The sequence below is a fragment of the Schistocerca nitens genome, chromosome 5, assembly GCF_023898315.1.
Source record: "Schistocerca nitens isolate TAMUIC-IGC-003100 chromosome 5, iqSchNite1.1, whole genome shotgun sequence".
Classification (NCBI taxonomy): Eukaryota; Metazoa; Arthropoda; class Insecta; order Orthoptera; family Acrididae; genus Schistocerca; species Schistocerca nitens.
Genome location: NC_064618.1, coordinates 562,259,036 through 562,279,609, shown reverse-complemented (window position 1 = coordinate 562,279,609; position 20,574 = coordinate 562,259,036). Strand labels below are relative to the sequence as shown.

General features: G+C 43.1%; 1 protein-coding gene across 1 annotated transcript in view; it reads right to left on the bottom strand.

Annotated features, from left to right (window-relative positions):
* Positions 1-15,152, bottom strand: part of LOC126260579 (potassium voltage-gated channel protein Shaker) — a 1,077,050-nt gene extending 1,061,898 nt beyond the window's left edge. Inside the window, exons 1-3 of the mRNA XM_049957914.1 lie at positions 14,934-15,152; positions 14,048-14,260; positions 13,864-13,985 (exon numbers count right to left, since the gene is read on the bottom strand). Of these exons, the coding sequence (XP_049813871.1) occupies positions 13,864-13,985; positions 14,048-14,260; positions 14,934-15,152 (554 nt within the window). The remainder of the gene's footprint in view (positions 1-13,863; positions 13,986-14,047; positions 14,261-14,933) is intronic.
* Positions 15,153-20,574: the final 5,422 nt, after the last annotated feature.

Below are 20,574 nucleotides of genomic sequence, written 5' to 3'. Positions count from 1 at the left end.
GGTTCCTGATGTGTCCGCTGTGCCGTGCGTGTGATCATTGTTTGTACAGCCCTCTCGCAGTGTCCGGAGCAAGTATGGTGGGTCTGACACACCGGTGTCAATGTGTTATTTTTTCCATTTCCAGGAGTATATATATATATATATATATATATATATATATATATATATATATGAAAGAAAGAAAGAAAGAGAGGGAGGGTAAGGGGGAAGAGATGGGGGGAAGACAGGAAATACAACGATACTAAAGCCGAACTACAATTAGAATAAGAGAGCAGTAATCCAAAAACGAAGGCTGAAATACATGCGGTTCAGAAGAAGAATCACAGAAACTGTGTAATAGTAGTGTAGGTACATATGCAGAAACCGGAAAGAATAGAATTAAAAAATTAAAAAAACATGTGCAGCTCTAAAGCTTCGACTGCACACTGACCAACGCAGCGCCGCGTAACGGCATCAAGGAGGGGCTGACCCGCGCGGCAGTGGAAAGAGAGCGCAGCGCCACATTTCTAGGAAGACAGCATTCAGCGCCCCGTCAACGCCGACTTAACGATTCGGCCGTCGCTGGTCGGGCCCAGTTCGGTTGCAGACTTCGACAGCATCAGTACTGAGTAATAGGAAGACGATACTTAGGCTGCATTCTGCGAGTAGTAATAGTGGGAAGAGTAATTGCACGTTTGAGGCACAGGAAGTCACCTCATTAGGATAAGTTATGCTTTTCTTTCTTTCTTTTTAGAAATAAATAATTCTGTTAATCTGAAAGTGTTATGTGCAGTTAATTTTGGCTTTTTGCTGCCAGCCAGCGCAAACTCTCTCCTTCCTTGTTTGTGTCGTTGCTATCTCCCACAGTTACCGACACAACAAAATCACCAATGGAGAGAAATCACACTATTTGCCTAGAATGCGTTTAAAACACGGATAATAAAAACGAATGGCCTAAAAATGCAAATTGTGAAAACAACAGATGTAATAACGAGAAGTCAGAAACAATTTTGCGGTTCGGTGTGGGGCGACGGAGGGCTGAATTGGACTGCGGTAGTCGTCGTGGGGTTGTGGACCACTGCGGCTGCGGCGGGGACGGAGCCTTTCCGTCGTTTCTAGGTCCCCCGTTAACATGCAATACAATGCAATACAAGCTGTTGTCATATACCATAAGCGTTTCGAACCGGGTCTTGTGGGGACGGATAATATGAGTCATACATGTATTATGTCGAGGATTAGCTTTATATTTGGCTTTTATATTCCCAAGAATATGTGTTCAATTATACTGCGCGATTGCTCTTTTAAAAGACGATTTGAAGCAATTATTAGCGACGTCTCGACTCTGCAACACATTTTAAAAAAGAACTAATGATATGCAACGACGGTTGACCTCCGTTGCAAGCCCTGTGATGTAATATAAATGATTATCGGTAGGTATTGTTGTTAGCGGACTTATTAAAGTGTACGGATGGGGCAATGATGTAGCCAGGACTGTGTGATTTAAAAGCGAACGGCAGTTTTATAAATTAAGTAGAAATCAGGTGCCTGAAATTTGTTGATTAAAATTCTATTAGCTAATTAAATAGGGGAACTGGAAACATAATATACGTCTGGAGCTCCAGATTTATCGAAGAACAAATGAATACTAAGTGTATACATGTTGAAGAAAGATAACTGGGAAATGAGTTTTCATTTGTAGCCTACAATGAGATAAATTAACAAAATATTTTTAACCAAAAATAATTTTGATTAAATATTAAACGTCGTTGTCCGTATAAAAGTTGAGACACATCTTTACAGATGGAACATGGATCTAAGGAAAATAATGGAGATATATTACACAAAGCATTTCGTATTGTGGAGAAAATCAGGAAAGTACTGTGCGCTCTGCAGATAACATGCCGGACGATCAGATGCTTTACTCAGCACACAATACGTCATGTATAGGAGGCGAACGAAGACAGTTCACAAGCGAAATCAATGGCTGAAAGACAACAGGCGAACAGCAGTGTCAATAAGTGACGAATAGGATTTATGAAACTAATAGTAACTAATAAGACGTCCATTTCGCAGTTAGAGATAAAAAAATGAGAAAAGCAGAGCGTCAGTCAATTCAGTAAACTATGTAAGACTACGGAACTGTCCCAAGCGCAGTCTCTCTACGCACCCATGTCTACATTTCCGAGCACAAGAGAGAGAAATTATTTTGTAGAAATAATTCAAAAGCCAAGAACGCCTAAATACTGTTTGCTGGATAACCGGTTTCAACACACTAAAGGTGCCATCACCGGATCTGAATGTAGATTAACATTTACAATCCAAGTTAATCTACATTCAGATCCGATGATGGCACCTTTAGTGTGTTGAAACCGGTTATCCAGTGAACAGTATTTAAGCAATCTTGGCTTTTGAATTATTTCTACAAAACAGTGATCGCCCCACTACGCACCATGTGTTCACTGCAAAATTATTTTGTACCTAATGTTAGACTCCATGTCCGAGGAAACGGTTGCAAGGTGAACATAAATAATTACTACCGCAATTTTTTTCTGTTTTTCTTCAAATGGTGTAACGGACACACAGTTTATTCAGAAGCTTATCGACGTTTGAGGAAACGTGGGAAAGGGTCTGGCAGGGAAGTTCCATCTAAATAAACCATCTCTAAGATCTGACCGGCCTCCAGACAGGCATATGACTGAATCTTGACAGTGTGTAAATATTCCTGCCGTTAACTGGTTTGTCAGACTACCAGTCTCGCAAACGTCGGAAATGGTTTCTAGATAAATCTGTTATAACGTAATCATTGAAAGTAGAAGGATCCGAAATAAGATTTATATTTACAGATTTGGAGATGGTTAGTTATTTTTATTGCCTCTAATGTCCTGTGCCATTAGTAATCTTGTCCGCGGCACTACAGCTCGACTAATACCACGAAATAAAACGGAAGCAGGACCGATTTACATGAGGGAGACAAATATATGATCTCAGATGTCAAATAAGGCTCGATAAAACCTAAGGTGATTAGATTACCTCTACGACCAAACATATTTCTTCATGTATTATACATAAAGTACAGTAAATGGGTGCGCTGCTTTACTAATTCTAATAGTGTAGACAGTGCGAGGATGAGAACCTAAGAAGTGTTACTGGTAGACTGTTAGAGGTGTTGCTATATGAGGGAACGGCTTACTTTGAGATCGACCTGCAAATATGTACTCGCAGGGAAACAGTGGTACACAGAACAGAGTTCATGACACACCAACAGCCGATGAAAACAGTTTTACGAGTACTTGATCCTATCTCATTCATTCTTAATGATGCTCCTATGGTTACGGTATTTTAAATACCTCTGATTTGTACAACGGTAATAGCGTTGGTGAATATACCGTTAGTGTGCATATTATAATGTTCAAAAAGTAAGAAAGGAACTTGCTACTAATTCTTCCACTAATACAGTGAAATCACAAAATATGTTCTGTTCAAAGCGTTTCTGTTTGGAAATCAGAGGTTACTGAAAGGTAAACATTCTAGGAACATTTTTTTTTCTCGCAATATCAAGTGAATTTTTAGAACGTTTTTTCAACTGTCTTTTGTGGTCATTCCCACTTTTGAAGCTGTGGTCATTCCCAGTTTTGAAGCTGCGAGACTGAGATTTTTTCAAGTTACTTATGAAGCAATTGAACATAGGGAATGTGTGGAGTCGAACAAATAATGCAAGTGTACAACCTACTTCACTATCCTAGTGTGTTTCTGTCAGTGTGTTGTAGTATGCATCGCCAAGTTGTCCATCAAGAATCTACGGAACTCCTTTCTCATTTCAGGAAACACTGATTACTATTTACGTGCGAGAAGTTTTAATCAAACTCTTTTTGAAATTGTGCACGGCGGGTTACGCCAGTAAAATTACCTTCCTTTCTAATGGGCAACTGCTTAGAAAACGTGTGTATTACCACAAACAATGATGTATTAAAACTGTGCATCGCTCGTTAACGCATATTCGAGTGGCTTATCGATAAAACACCTATTTTAAATGAGTTACAAGCAAAACCTGACGTCCATCTCGTGCTCCACAAAGAATAGTATAAAATAACGGTTATTTCAAGGACAAGCACCTGCGTATTGTACGATAATTTCTTTTGACGTTAATTGGTTCTGCATTTTCAGTTCACCACTCGCTAAATAACGTCAGTAAGTCTACAAGGGAATTCCATCACAATGTCCACCATGCATAGGTTTTAGCAGAAAGAAAGAATTATAATCACAGGTATGTGCATGTATATTTCTAATTGCTACTCACAGAGTTAACGTTTCGTTACCACACGATCTCCTGTTTCACTTGTACATGAAGTACACATTCATTTCTGATGTTCTCACTTCATTGTTTGTTACTTATATACGAAAATTTTGCGAATACGATTCATCATCCCTTTGACAACAAGGTCATCAAGAACGAGCACAGACTCGGAATACTCAAAGCTGACGAAAAAACGGCGATGTATCCTTCTCTAAGGAACTCAACGACGTACGGAACAACAAAAATTGTGGTCAGAGTCAGAAGGCTAACACTTGCGAGTAGCTAGTCCCAAGAAATTAGCAGAGACCACCATTTTAATCAAACTGCGCCAAAATTTAGTTTTTCCCCGATTCAGTACCTCTCATTAGTTTTTTGATTTACACATGTAATCTTTTGCATTCTTGTACAGCAGCACATTTTGAAAGCTTGCGTTTTCTTATTGGCTGAATTATTTAACTTATACTTTTACTTCTTCACAAGACTACACTCCAAATAAATAGCTTCCAAAAAGAGACGTCCCAACATTCAAATTTATTTACTAGCATATAATTACCGCAACCTACATTCAAATGAACGTGAGTGCTGTAGCCAGGTATCCCCAGACAAGACTCCGTTAGCAAATCAACTATACCTTGACGAATTAGAATGTATCACCTTATACTCTATTTAACTCAAGCTGAGCTGTAAATTTCTTTCTTGTCACTTCGATATCCTCTCTATTTCAGCCATCGCCATTTAATTTGCTTCCCAAATCGCAAAACTCATCCACTACTTTCAGAGACTCATTTCCTAACCTAATTTCATCAGAACTATTTGATTTAATTCGACTTGGTTTTCACTGAGGTGACAGTAGTCACGGGATACCTCCTAATATCCTGTAGGACCTCCTTCAGTCCGCTGTAGTGCAGCCATTAGTCGTGGCATGGACTCAGCAAGTCGTTGGAAGTCTCCTGGAGAACTACTGAGCCGTCCATAATTGCGAAAGTATTGCTGGTACAGGATTTTGTGCAGCTACTGACTTCTCGATTACGTCTCATAAATGTTCGATGGGTGACCAAATCATTCGCTCGAAATGTCCGGAATGTTCTTCAAACCAGTCGCGAACACTTGTGGCCCGGTGTCATGCCGTATTATCATCCATAAACAGGAAGTCCACAAATAGCTGTAAATGGTGTCCAAGTAGCCGAACATAACCATTTACAGTCAATCATTAGTTCAATTTGATTAAAGTACCCGATCCATTCTATTTAAAAACAGCCCACGCCATTATGGAGCAATCACCAGCTTGCACATCGCTTTGTTCACAACTTACAAGGGAACCTCTCCATCGCACCCCCCTCAGATTTAGTTATAAGTTGGCACAGTGGATAGGCCTTGAGAAACTGAACACAGATCAATTGAAACAACAGGAAGAAGTTGTGTGGAACTGTGAAAAAATAAGCAAAATATACAAACTGAGTAGTTCGTGGGAAGATAGGCAACATCAAGGACACTGGAAATGCAGGAGCGCTGTGGTCTCGTGGTAACGTGAGCAGCTGCGGAACGAAAGGTCCTTGATTCAAATCTTCCATCGAGTGAAAAATTTAATTTTTTATTTTCAATTTATGTGACAAACTCTTATGTTTTCATCACTTTTTTGGGAGTGATTATCACATCCACAAGAAAACCTAAATCGGGCAAGGTAGAAGAATATTTTTACCCATTCGCCAAGTGTACAAGTTAGGTGGGTCGACAACATAGTCCCGTCATGTGACGCACATGCCGTCACCAGTGTCGTATAGAATATATCAGATGTGTTTTCCTGTGGAGGAATCGGTTGACCTATGACCTTGCGATCAAATGTTTTCGGTTCTCATTGGAGAGGCACGTCCTTTCGTTTCACTAATCGCACTGTTTTGCGATGCGGTCGCAAAACACAGACACTAAACTCATTACAGTGAACAGAGACGTCAATGAACGAACGGACAGATAATAACTATGCAAAAATAAAGAAAGTAAAATTTTCACTCGAGGGAAGACTTGAACCAAGGACCTATCGTTCCGCAGCTGATCACGCTACCACGGGACCACGGCACTCCTGAGCTCACGTAGTCCATGCTGTTGCCTATGTGGCCCATGGACTACTCAGTTTGTATATTTTGCTTATTTTTTCACAGTTCCACACAACTTCTTCCTGGTTTCTCAATTGATCTGTGTTCAGGTTTTCAAGGCCTATCCACTGTGGCAACTTGTAACTAAATCTGAGGGGGGTGCGATGGGGAGGTTCCCTTGTTAGGCCCATGGCTTCGTGGGGTGAGTGCCACAACCGGAACCTACCTTTAGCTCTTAAATTCTGAAATCGGGCCTCGTCTAATCAGGTCATGGCTTTCCAGGAGGTCTATGGTACAACCGATATGGTGACGAGCGCAGGAAAGGCGCTGCAGGCGGTGTCGTTCTGTTTCAAAGGCACTCGCGTCAGTCGTCTGCTGTCATGGCCCATTAGCGCCAAATTTCGCCGCAGTGACCTACCGAATACGTTCGTCGTACGTTCCACGTTGGTTTCCGCGGTTATTTGTTTGTCTGTTAGTACTGACACCTCTACGCAAACGTCGTCGCTCGCTGTCGTTAAATGAAGGCCGTCGGGCACTGCGTTGTCCCTGGTGAGAGGTATGGCCTGAAATTTGGCATTATCGGCACATTTTTGACACCGTAAATCTCAGAATTTTGAATTCGCTAACTATTTTTGAAATTACATGTCCCACTCGTCTAGCTCCAACTACTATTCCGAATTCAAAGTTTGTTAATTCGCGTCGAGTGGCCATAACGACGTGAGAAACCTTTTCACAAGAATGGCCTGAGTAGAAATGACAGTTCCGCCAATGCATTACCCTTTTATGCCTTGTGTACGCGATACCATCGTAATTTGTATATCAACATACCTCTATTCCGTAACTTTTATCATTCAGTGTAATTACCCTAGTTTTACTTGTGTTAATCTTGTTATCTTGATCTTATAATCTTTTCTCGGAACATTTTCTCTTCTGTGCTAATCCATCGAACACAGTGACACAGCAGCAGGACTTGGAATAATGGTGACTGGACCCAACATCTGTAATATGATACAAAGTCGCTTATTCAAAACACGCTACCAGTTTCGACGACAAAAAGAGTCATCTTCAGGTCCCAAGAGTAATCTGCCATCAACGTACAAATCACAATGGCAAGGGCCAACGGAGTCATCAAATGGAAACGGTATGACTTATTATGTTACGCCAGCGTGTGCAAACAACAAACTCCAGTGTATCTCGGCCAAAATCAACTGGATTCCGTATTTTCGGAGCAGAAACAAGCCCACCCGTTGGCCTTTGTCACTGTGGTTCGCACGTTGATGGCAGATTAAGCTTGGGGCCTGAAGATGAAGCTTGGGGCGTCGAAACTGGTACCACGTTTTGAATAAATGACGTTGTATTACAACAGAGCAACTGGTTTCAGTTATCATTATTAAAGTAAGTCTCTGTTCTATTCTTCATAAAGGAAAGCGGTTGGCTGCGTCGAAATGAAAGCTTCCGGGGAAAAGACCATCACGACAGGCATCCCCAAGTGCCCGTGTTGTCCCCTGTTCTCTTTGAACATCTCCGTCGACGAAGCTGGTGGCCGCAGCACAGCTGCATACAGCTTTCGACTGCCAGCACTGCTGCGAACCGCTGTCACCTAAAAGCAGATTGCCTAATAGTCGGCAGTCATTAGGGAGTGGGGGGTCAGTATTCGCGGCAGGCGCGCGAATGAGCGGCCCAAACTTGGCTCGCCAGGTGATTGATTGCGTCCTCAGCGTCTCTGAATGGCGTCTGCAGCGGCGGCGAGCGCGTGATGCCCGTCAACAGGTTGATCCGCGCCCGCCCCTTCCTTACGCCGGCGGGCCGGCGGCTGGCGACTGATTTAAAGTCCCGCGCGGCGGCGCGCTGTTTTTAGAATGATGTGTGCGGTTACTCAGCGTGCTCTCGCGGCTAAACAAACACGCGATGGCGGCGCCGTCTATTTTAAAAACGTCGATAGCTAAAGCGGGGCCTGTACCGCGGATATAACATACCGCTCTGTCACACGGCCTGCGCCTCTTCGCGGCGGCCGACAACCGGCTGCTAGCGGGTGCTCCGCGCTATCCGAGCTCCGCGCCACGTCCCAAATTTGTTTAGATTACATACGGCCCCAAACTGAAGCAAGGGTATCAACTGCTAGAAAAGATTATTCAGATAAACAGTCACAGTTCGCACATAGTTTGGTTCACTATTATAGCTTTCGTTCCTCGTACGAGAGCATCTTCGAGAACATTTGATGAAGTTCGTCACTCAAAGTCAGCCTACTTTACGGTAATTTGTAATAATTATCTTGCTGGAAACTCGTGAAGCGTTCATGGCATCGCTCGGTACCACAGTCGAACACGAAGTGCAGTTACGAATCGTGTGGCGGTAATGGTCGGCAGTGGCGGGGAGGGCAAGCATTGAAGCGAAGCGTAATATTGTCTACGGTTTAGGAATTATACTCCAGTGGAAAAGTATTGAACAAGCTCCTATTTAATGTAAAGAAACTGCGAAACACAGGCAATGGGAAACTAAATTAGAAACATACCACATTAGCCACTCTTTTTACAAATTATCTCGCTACAAAGTTATTGGACAACCTAATCCCCCCTCCCCTTCTCCCTCACCCACCAATCAAATCTAAGTTTACGTTAGATTAGAAGGTGGTAATTTGTTTGTGAGTCGAAGGATGTGAATGTCACATAAAAGTTACAATAACATACATCTCTAAACCACTCTAATCTATACTTTCGCGACATATTTTACCCAATTTATCGTATTTTCGTCATAAAACTAAAGGTGCAAGATAAATTCAGGAAATCCATATTAGATAATGGAAAAGTCTACTAATAGTAGATTGATGCATATAACACAAATATATTGTAATAACGACGAGTGATTCACGTGTGATCCACTACTTTTACCAACTACTTGAATATCTAGTTGAAAATATCTGTTACCAACATGGAAACCAACAGTGTTCGTTATTAAGCAGAAAGACTGGATCCAGTATTTACAGACGAACTCAGCAGTACATCAGAAAATTGCAACACTGCCGTTTAGATGGGATGTAGATGCAAACATACGGAAAAGCGACAACTTTGACAACCATGTGAAGTTAGTGGCTGTGGGGCGGGGAATTATACCTCAGTATGCACTCTTTTTACAAATCATCTGAAGAACTAGATTCAGAGATTAAAAGGCTCCGTTCGCTACATTCCAAGAAGCAGTTTTCATTATAAAGCTGCAAGACAAATACTTACGTAATGCAACTAGGTCTCAATATTTACAGATGAGAGAGAAACTACTTCCTTTGAAATATACCAATAGGCCTAAAAGCAAATAGATACTAAACTACCAATAGGAGGCAAACATGAGTTATTTAATATAACTACGGAAGCAGCACAATGTTTTTCTTCAAAATAGGACTTTTCTTTTTTACTTGGTTAAATTTAGCAGGCATGACTACGAACAGCTATAAGAAATACACACAGTTTACCGTTTATGGAATGTACAGACTAAGTTAATAGGATTTCCTCACGTCGCTCAATGTTCTCCTCTTTGTTGTAGTCTATGGACCACGATGAATGTCGAATGAAAGAGTCAAAATATATACTTCGTCGCACAACAGTAAACATGGATTTTCATCCCCCAGCAGTTTTCAGCACTTGAAACTCTATGGAAAACAGACTATGCCTCCCAAAGCGTCCAACCATAGTTCCAAAAGAACGCAATAAGATTTTGAAATTTCCGCATAATGTCAGTGATATTTGGCTTGTAAATACGAAAGTTAATCTGATGTTTTGCGGTTACCAACATAGATACAGTCCAGATACTAGGAGAAAATTAAGTCCAGTAACTCCTCAAGGATGTAACATGCTACAAACATTGCTCATAAAGGAAAGCTCACATTTTAGTCGTCAAATTTGCAACGATCGTGGTGTCGTGTTACCTGGTGCGGTGGCAAAGTGACGCAGCATTACTTTATTTCAGGTCAGTTAACCTAATTTGAGTGAAAGATGTGCATCGTTATATTTTGAGAATATAACAATGCAAAGTAACTAATGACGGCAGCCTTCAACTAGCAAATGACGTAACGTGTGGATAAATGAAGTATACTTGCATGTAACAAAGACAGAAATGCCAGTATAGAATTAATTTCATTTCAATGCAAAATAAGAGAAAAATAGAGAGGAACAATTTTGGCGTAGTACTCCTAGCTGCAGCTCATGGATACTGGAAAATCGTCTAACAGATGAATACTATTTATTCCGTAGCTTTAAAAAATTCAAATCCACGGAGGTTCACACGTGAAGAGGAACACTGCCACCAATAGCTCCTGCACTTTTAGTAAAATCTTGTGCGGTAGTGTTGGCTAAACTGCGGGGGAAGAAAAATACCCGAAGAACGCACCTGCTGCGAAAGGAGAGGTACTGACATATATTTGTATCAGCGAATCGAGCGATGGTATATAATTTGATGCAGCCAGAAGTGACATACGACAAAAGAAAGTAACTCGGAAATAAATATATTTTGTACAAAAATCATAATGGGCCTATGCAACGATGTGGTGTAAACCGTTAGCGTACTGTAAAGAAATCAACGGGACAAAATTCGTGATCCCAAAAGCAACATAAATGGCATCCATGAGAATGAAGAGATTGGGTTGATTAGGAAATTATGGAATGACAAACAATGACAGTAAAAATTAGAAGTCACAATGTACTGCGCAGAGAAGGAGGAAGGGTTGGTTGGTTGGTTATTTGGGGAAGGAGATCAGACAGCGTGGTCATCGGTCTCATCGGATTAGGGAAGGATGGGGAAGGAAGTCGGCCGTGCCCTTTTAGAGGAACAATCCCGGCATTTGCCTGGAATGATTTAGGGAAAAGGAGGAAGGGGACAAAGAAGAAATATAGCATTAAATAAGTTTGTGAGAACTGTCACTAGCGCTTTCCGCAGTCTCTTTCTAGCAGTGGTATAAGAGGCATCAGAAATCAGTAACGAACGCGTCACATCAGTTTTGCAATGTAAAGCTGTTCACTGCACATGTTCACTTCACTGCCCAATAGCTGTGATAGACTGCATTAAAAACTACAAAATGAAGTTAAAGCAGTAGTTTAGGATGGAAGACAAGGTAAATATTGGTGGCCAGACTAAGAGCTCTTCTTTGCCTAAGGAACGTTGAAATAATTTACGAGACTAAGAGCTCTTCTTTGCCTAAGGAACGTTGAAATAATTTACGAGAATTGGATGACGTTTTCGACAACAGGCAATCTATAGAGAAAAAAAAAGAGAGAAAATGAGTGTCCACCTGTCGAAATATCTGCGGTTCTCCAGGGCTTTACTAGACTGTTTACTCGTAAATAATTTCTTTTTTTTCTGTGCTGAAAACACGTTTTACGTTGGTATCGAGGAAATAGTGGTGGGATATATATTTCGCTCGAGTGAACAATCATTGGACAGTTGCAAAGAAGAAGGCTGTCGACGGATGGGAGCGTGTCGTAAGAGCAGTGGCGAGATGCGAGATGCGAGGCACGCGGCCGCTGTGTAAGGCGCATGCCGCGAAATGAGCGCGTGTCTGGCAGCGGTTTCGCCTTTGCTCTGCTGGACGCTGACCCGGAGCTACAGCCTGGCTGCCGGCTGCGAGAAACGCAGCGAACGCCCGTCGCACGCACTCTGCTGCCCTTCCTCAACGCCTCCGCGGCAGCATCTGCTATCAGAGCCGAGGAGGAGCAAGTGCGTTCGTTACGGAACTCCTAACCTGGTGGTCGTATCCAGAAATACACGGTTCAGACCTGGACAACAAGGAATTAAGTTGGACTAGTGACGGTGGTGATGTCACATAGCCACCGATGACAACTGACAATCACAATTTTGCTCGTGTTTTTGGTATAGGAACGAATTATGCAAACAAGAAAAATAAAGAAGGGACGAAATGTTTACTCGAATTTTAGCGCTGTAAATGCACGTTGCGAAAGAATGCAGCAGCAGTTAGAATTAAGACCACAGCGTCACTCTAACGAGCTGCAAAGTGTTTTATAGTTGTTAGTATATTGTTTACCGCTGTTTCAGTTTCAAAATGCTGTATCTCGAATGCGACTGGGCTATAAAGCGTGTTCCGTGTCTTCAGAATGATCCATCTTATCACTTTTTGATGTTTATCTGATAAACAAATAATACTATTGCTGCTTTCTGATATGTGGAAAAACGACAATATGTGCTAACGATGAAGGGGCAGTGAAAGGCTGCAAAATATTTTCTTGTGTCTTCCGCTACCGATGCAAACGTTGCACGTTCAAAACAGTCGTACCTAAAGTCGTACTTTCTTAGTAATTCCAACTCTTTTAAATACGTCTTCTTTAAACATATGTCGCATGTTTCTGTTTTGCTAGCGAAGACATCGAAAATGCAACGAATTAACCGCGAAATCCTTTCGATAGAATCCCACTCCCGGAACCAGTGTGACTAAAGTTTTCTCGATGTGTTACCGCAGCTTGATCTAAAATGCTCCAACGCTTTCTTTACTACTTTGGTGCACCGACGAATAACACTCGCCACAGCGACGAATGCTGCAAGCAATAACGACCTAAACGCCAGAGTATTTGACACCAAGCTCAAATGCAACACGCTAGATGTGTACACACTCTTCTGTGTCCTGTCGAGAGGCACTTGTACGAGTGAGCCAAACGTCGGTGTACGTCTCCACGCAAAGATGCGGGCACAAATCCAAAAACTGGTTTCGCCCTCACAAGGCCGCTAACAAAATTCGCTGCACTTCACTGTCCTTTTTCGAGTCAGATGGTGTTACAGTGATCTTTTATCGGAGCACTTCGAATGTATTGGAAATGTTAGAAATGACACCGTGTAACACCGATGGCTGCAGTTAAAAGTATTCATTAATAAGACACCGGTAACAGTTAGAGACCAATTTTCAGTTTCTGCTTGGTATAACACCAAGAACTGCATTGAAATAAAATGGTATCTGAAAAGCATCACAATATTTTTAAAGAAATGTCGCATGGAAACTGCGTATTTACTCCCTTTACAGTTTCAAGTTGAATTTTTTTACATTACGCTTCCTTTTTTTATTCTAGTGTAACTCTTGGTGTTAAGTCAAGATGGGAAATGATCTCTGATCACCTGCTACGATACTTTGGCGCAGTCTCTTGGTCATTGCAAATGTATGCACCTGATGTCCATAAGAATTTGTGCAGAAATGTCGTAGAAGGTAGTCACCGACATGCGGCAGTTCGCCCGAAATGTGGAACAAAATATGTTTTGTATCGGAAATATTGGCAAGTTTGTGTGGCGGCTAGGAGTTTGTTGAGGGACTGTGAGAAGCGACGTATCATCTCGACTGGAACACAATCGGCAATCGATAGCAGAGGCGTACGCCGACGGTCGTAAACTCTGGACCGAGAGGTGCTGCAGAACGTCGCTACGCCGGCAGCGCCTACGATAGGGAGACAGCCTCGCACGCACTCGGGCTCACAGGCGCGCACGTACGTCGGGTAGACGGAGGCTGCGGTTCTTTACCTGGCATCCCCTGGCTCCTCCGCCCCACTCCTGCGGGGGCGTTGTTCCTGCCTCGGCTTGAGGACAGGGGTCAGCCCCCATTTCTCGATGAACTCGATGCGGGAAATCTTGGCGTGTGGCGGTTACGAGAGGGGGCGTCCGGTCCCCCTCCCGGGCCCCATCGCGTGCTCCCAAGATGGCGCACTTTGCACTGCAGCAGCCGCGGCAGCCGCAGTGTGACGGGTCGGGCGGGCGCGGGGTCGCGCGTCGAGATCGGCCCGAGGCGACTGTGCAGCGCGCCCGCCTCCGGTCGCCAGCGCCGGCGCCGCCTCCACTGCTGCTGCTGCCCGCCCCCGCTGCTGCTGCTGCCTCTGCTGCTGCGGCCGCCGACGGCCCGGCGCGGCTGGCCTGGTGCTCGCTGCTCGCGGACCGCGCCACCACCTCAGCTCACCGCACCGACAACCGATCGCGACCGGACCGTCCGCCGCGCCGCGCCTCACTCGCAGGCCCGCCGTTCGCGGCGCCACCGCCGCCCGCCAGAGCGCGCGCTCGGCAGCGGGCTGCGCACGCGGCGCGCCACTGCTGCCAACCTCTCCGCCGATCGCCTACGTGCACGTGTCCCGAGGACACGCGTGCACCTCGCAGCTGCACTCCACCCCGCACCAAACGCGACACAACCACAAATCTTCACAATCCCCCAACAAAAACTCGCCGCTGCGACTCACCCCTTCCTCTCCCCTTTCTTCACTCACACGAACACGACGCCTCGCAATCCTTCACAGAATCGACAAACCGCACAATAAAACCACCTCCCATACTCGAAGAATCTAAAACACACCACCGAGTAAGCACTCTCGCCCACTCGTGCAGCAAAATCGGAGGGGGTGACAATTCTGCCGCGAGAGATTTGGTAGCCGTGCTACCGGCGTCGCCATCATTGATCAGAGGGGGAGTAGCCGTTAGGATGCACTCTGAACTCTAAAAAGCAATCGATAGCCCGTGCAGACGTAGTGCGGGGAGGCGGAGCAGATGATCGGGCCGTGAGGCGAAGTGAGGTTCGCGTGCGATCGCAGCTGTAGCCGTGCCATTACGGCTGGATCAATAGCGCGTGGCGTGGCGTGGCACTCCTTCCAACAGGTAGTTGAGCAGAGCACAGGAGTACGTATGGTCCGCGCCGTGCCGCGCACGCCGCAGCCCGCGCCACGGTAACGTTGTGCTGGCGCCGCCTCTCGCATGCTTCTTCCGTCTGCCGCCGAGAGGACTCCGGCAGACACCGGCTGCTGCCACGGTCCCGTGCATCGCCGCGCCATACTGCTTGCTGCCGTCACAAATGATCCCATTTGCTATGGGGTGTGCCGCGGAACTTTGCTGTGGGTAGCCGTGACGTTTTGGTGTTGCTGCAGCTTTCGTTGTTTGTGCGTTTGTACCGTCTGTGACACAATATTTTACGAAAGTGTTGCGATTTGAGAAGCGTCATGTTTTTTCTGCTAAGAGCTGATCTTAAGAAATTCATCATTCGCGACACAGAACAGTCTTCAGTTCTCAGGATCCTTGCAGATGACCTGAACGTAGACTGTAAGAAAAGATTTATCAGCTGTCCTTGACAATTGAAACATGACGCTTTTCAAATCGCATGACACATCCACTATAAATGGCACATCTACTTCAAATTGACATAATCCTCTTCTAGATTTGAGAAGTTAAGGGGTGGATTCATAGGACAGATAATTCTAGCTGTAGCAAATATATTCAGAACTGTATAATCACAGTATGAAGTATTTTTAAGGGTGGTAGGACGTCAAAAGGGCCGACTTGGAGCAGGAGAGGCATCTCAGGACATTTTAATTTCCAGTGTCTATACTTTTACAAATAAATTCATAAAACTTTGTCAGAATCACCAGGAAGGATTCAGGATTCACACGCATTGCAATGGACTTTCGAAAACATAACAAAATAAATTTTTTTACGTGCGAAATTTCTTCACTTACTAATGGCTGCATTTGTTGCTATAGGTACACTTTTCTTCATAAGTTAGAGAGATTCTTCGGTGAATTTTGCACAGCATACATACCATACTCACAGGTGTATGAAACTCTAGAATTTATTTAATTTATGAAAAAACGAATGAACTGTTATATTTTAAACTTCATGTTTAGAAAAAACACAAATTCTATAGTTAATTACCTCAATTTTTACCCCAGTTTTTAACAGATTTGGAAAATTCTAGAGTTTCATTCACCTTTAAGTATGGTTTGTATGCTATGCAACATTCATCGAAGAATCTCTCTTACTTATCAATAAAAGCGTACCTATAGCAACAAATGCTGCCATTAGTAAGTAAAAAAACTGATGAAATTTCACATGTAAAGAAAATTATTACGTTATGTTTTCGAATTTCCAGTGCTATGAGTGTGAATTCAGCATCCTTCCTGGTCATGCTGACAAAGTTTTCTGAATTTATTTGTAAAAGGATAAACAGTGGAAATTAAAACGTCCAGTGGTGCCTCTCCTGCTCCAAGTCGGCCCGCTTGACGTCCTGCCCCCCTTAATACAATTTGTGTTATTCAACCTGCATCAGATAACGATACAACACGTTTACTTTGAAGCAGTACTAAATAAATAAATAATGCCCCGCCTCCGTTACGTAATCTCTTAGGTTCCTAGGCTCCATCGCGCCTTAACACTGCTTTTCGACATCACAGACAATTCTGTTATTACGTATGCTGTAAAATGTCGCTGCGGACAACCTTCCGCATTATTCTTCCTACATGTTACCTATAATAGGCACACAATGAAAACAGGACAGGTGGGGGAAAGTAAGTAAAGTTTATTATTTCAAAAGTAATGGCGACAACTTTTAAAACATTTATCCCGCTGCGAGAGAAGACGGTCAATGCTTTCATGGAAAAATGTTTGCGGTTGCATACGGAACCATGATTGAATCCAGACGTGCATCTACCTCTTCGTCCGGAACAAATCGACGGCTGCTAATGTCTTTTTTCAGTGTTCCAAAAATGTGGAAATCACACGTGAGGGATTAGGTCTACATGGAGAATGTGAACGAACTTCCAAACGAAACTTTCGCAGGTACTCGAAACCACATCGTTCTGTTGCAGGACAATGCCTACCCACATTGCTGTCAAGGTTGTTTCGACTAACTGTAAATGCTTCGCTGGGAAGCCCTTACACATCCTCCTTAAAGTCCCTATCTCTCTCCACATGATTTCCATATTTTTGAAGTCCTGAACAAAGACATTCGAGGCTGGCGTTTTTTTCGGATGAAGAGATGCCCACATGGGTACATTCAATGAAACCGCAAACATTTTTCCATGAAGGCATTGATCATCTTGTCTCACAATGAGATAAATGTATTAACAGTTATGGCGATTATTTTCACAATAATAAACAGTTTTCTTGCCTTTTTTTTCCATCTGTCTCATTATCATTTGACCACCCTTTGTACCATGACACATCTCCATTTTGCAAAAAGAGAGTACAGGTAACCTGCTTTGGTTGGACGAAATTTTTTTTTGTGAGACTATTTTTAATGACAAAGAAAGAAATTGTTCCCGTATGTACCATAAATATTCAGGGTATCAGACTACCAACAGAAATTTCTTTTTTCTTTTTTCATGTGATTTCTTGTATACACTAATGACATAAACTTTGAACACTGATTCTAACGTGAAGCAGTACAAATGTGATCATTCTGCAGCCGTTATAGTTCCATAATAAAAGCCAAAACTTAACCGGGAATTTTCTAGAGTATCTCCTTCTCTTTTATTGTCAGCTTCATAATTTCTTCTTTCCATTGTCAAACGAATATGAAGTGAAATTCAGTGTGGATGTTGTAACTCGGTGGATACACCATCAAGCGACGACTGAGTCAGTGTCAAATTCATTAAACAAACTACAACACGAAACCATTCCAACATTGATTCGTGAATCACGAAAAATATCGAAACATATGTGGGCTACAAAATAATGATGAAATGTCAAGGAAAACTTGTTGTTAACAGTTGTCCCAAATGTAAGAAATCGGCAACAGGAAAAGTAATTTACTAACACAGTGTTACGTTCTGATAGAAAGATTTCAAGGTTATAAATTAGACTGGATATTCTTTTCGTCCTACAGATCCGTTTTAACAAGCCCTTGCTGATGTAGAAGAGCATACAATGTATTTTTTTTAATATGATAGTGTCTTTTCTACAGATCCAAAATGAAATGGTCCTCATTGATGCGACAAAAAATGTTATACATGTTTTTATTTAGGAGGCACTAATAAATTTATCACTAAACACGTAAATGTACAAAACACTTACGTGCATATCATAATTTTTAGGCTGTCGTAACCATTTATCGTCAAACAGAAAATCAGTTTAGGACACTCACATACATTGATCACATTGCCTGACTGAAGATGTGCAGAAATCAGATTTTACGTAACACCCAGTTCATTTGATACATTAATATTATACACATGTACTGGTGCTGCTAAGAAATTCACCAGTGGAGTAGATTAGGTTTGCCATCAATAAATCGCTTAGGTTCCTCTCCGACTGAATTTCATTACAAGTTTAACTTTTTATGGCCGCAGGCAACCTATTGAAAATGTGTGTTCCTGAAAAATGGGTACCTTTCTGCACCAAAGTAAGTGAATTTAAATATTTATGAAGGTCAAAATATCCACGGGTGTGCTGCCGGTCTATAGTGTCCAACGGGCACAATATTTCGGCGATCATACATGTCGCCATCATCAGGTGAACTGACGGACTGAGCTCCTGTGAACGCAGACAGCTGCCACCACCATTCACAGAGGAATGGGGTACTTAAAACTCTGGTACATAGGGCGCGCACTATCTCTGACGCAGAGAGTCTACCCCAGGAATTGGAACATCTGAGAACTGTATTTCGAAAAAATGGGTACTCAGAGTGGCAGATGCAACGTGCTCTCCGCCCAACCACTACAGCACAACCTGTGGAGATGGATGAAGTCACGAGGGAGGAGGTAGGCACTGCATTTATTCCATACACAGGCGCACTCTCGGGGAAAATCGCCCGCATTCTGAAGAAACACCGGGCGTTTTGTCCTCCAAATAAAACTCGTGCACTGATGGGGAGCGCCAAAGATGATCTCGGTTTGAGGAAGGCCGGCGTGTACCAGATTCCGTGTCAATGTGGCAAGTCGTATATTGGTCAGACGATGCGTACCGTCGAGGATCGATGCCGTGAACACCAGAGGCACACTCGACTGATGTATCCGGGCAAGTCGGCGGTCGCTGAACATTGTTTGTCGGAAAATCACGCCATGGAGTATGACCGCACGAGGATTCTGGTACAGACGTCGAGATACTGGGACAGCGTTGTTAGAGAGGCCATCGAAATTCGCACCAATGACGACCTCATAAACCGTGACTGTGGCTATAATCTTAGCAAGGCTTGGGAACCAGCGATTGGGTTAATCAAAAGTAAATCGAGCAAACGTATAGTTGTGACGACCACGGCGGACAGAGCCATCACACCGACGTCATCTCAGACGCCGTCGCAATCTGTTCCACCGCGCGACCGTGGCGCGGAGCGCGGGCGGCGGAGGGAGCGCGCTGCGGGCGGAGGGTATTTAAATCGGCCGCCGCCGCGACCGAACACAGTTCCCTCTGAGCAGCCATAGCTTACGGATCTCCGTGCCGGCACGTTCACAGGAGCTCAGTCTGTCAGTTCACCTGATGATGACGACATGTATGATCGCCGAAATATTGTGCCCGTAGGACTATAGACCGGCAGCACACCCGTGGATATTTTGATTATCAAATACGCCGGGAGAAACTCAAGAATCGCATTTATGAAGGTTATTCTTATGTCCAGAACTGATTCCATGAACAGTTGGTATGGGAAAGAGATATATTATTTGCGACAGATTTCTTTAAGATCCTTGGACAGGCCTCTGCGAGACGTTCTTGAGTTCACCATAAATATTTCTTATCATTCTTCTTCTTCTTCATATAATAATAATTATTATTATTATTTGAATTCTGAAAAGTTTTACTTGGCTTGGTAAGTTACCTCCAAAAATGATTGCGTATAACATTACGGAATGAAAGTAAGTAATGTATTCTAGCTTCTTTATATTTCTGCCACCTGTGCCTGAAAATATCTTCATTGCAAATTAGGTTTTGATTAGGCGCTGCAGTAGTTGTGTGGTATATTCCTCCCAGTTGAATTTATTAGTAATGCAGTAGGCCTAAATATTTCATAAAGTGTCATCATTATTCAGTGGTGTCCATTTCTGATAAGTTCATTTTAGGTGGTTCTGACGTAACACGTTAACGTCGAAAGTTTGTTGCGCAGAAACTAAAAGCAGATACCTGCTTGCAGGAAAACAGATATTTACAAACAAAATTTGTAGCATACCGAATAAACGCTCTATTTTGTGCAACTGAAGCAGCACTTCAAAAGCACATGTTGCTTGTTGTACAATTATGTGGTGGCATTGAACTAGGAAGTAAAACCTTATTATATTTATGCAGCAAGCACTCAATGTTACTCTTGTTAAAATATCCAAAGAATTTTATACACGATGTACAGTGGGACAAAAAAGTACTTGTGATTTCGTTTCCTCCGTATTCAGGTCGTTTGGTTACCTAGTAAAGCTGACAAAGATAAATTAATGAGGAATATGTGTACTGAGAATGTTCGCAAAAAGGTGCTGTGGAACTTCCAAACACGTAAACGCG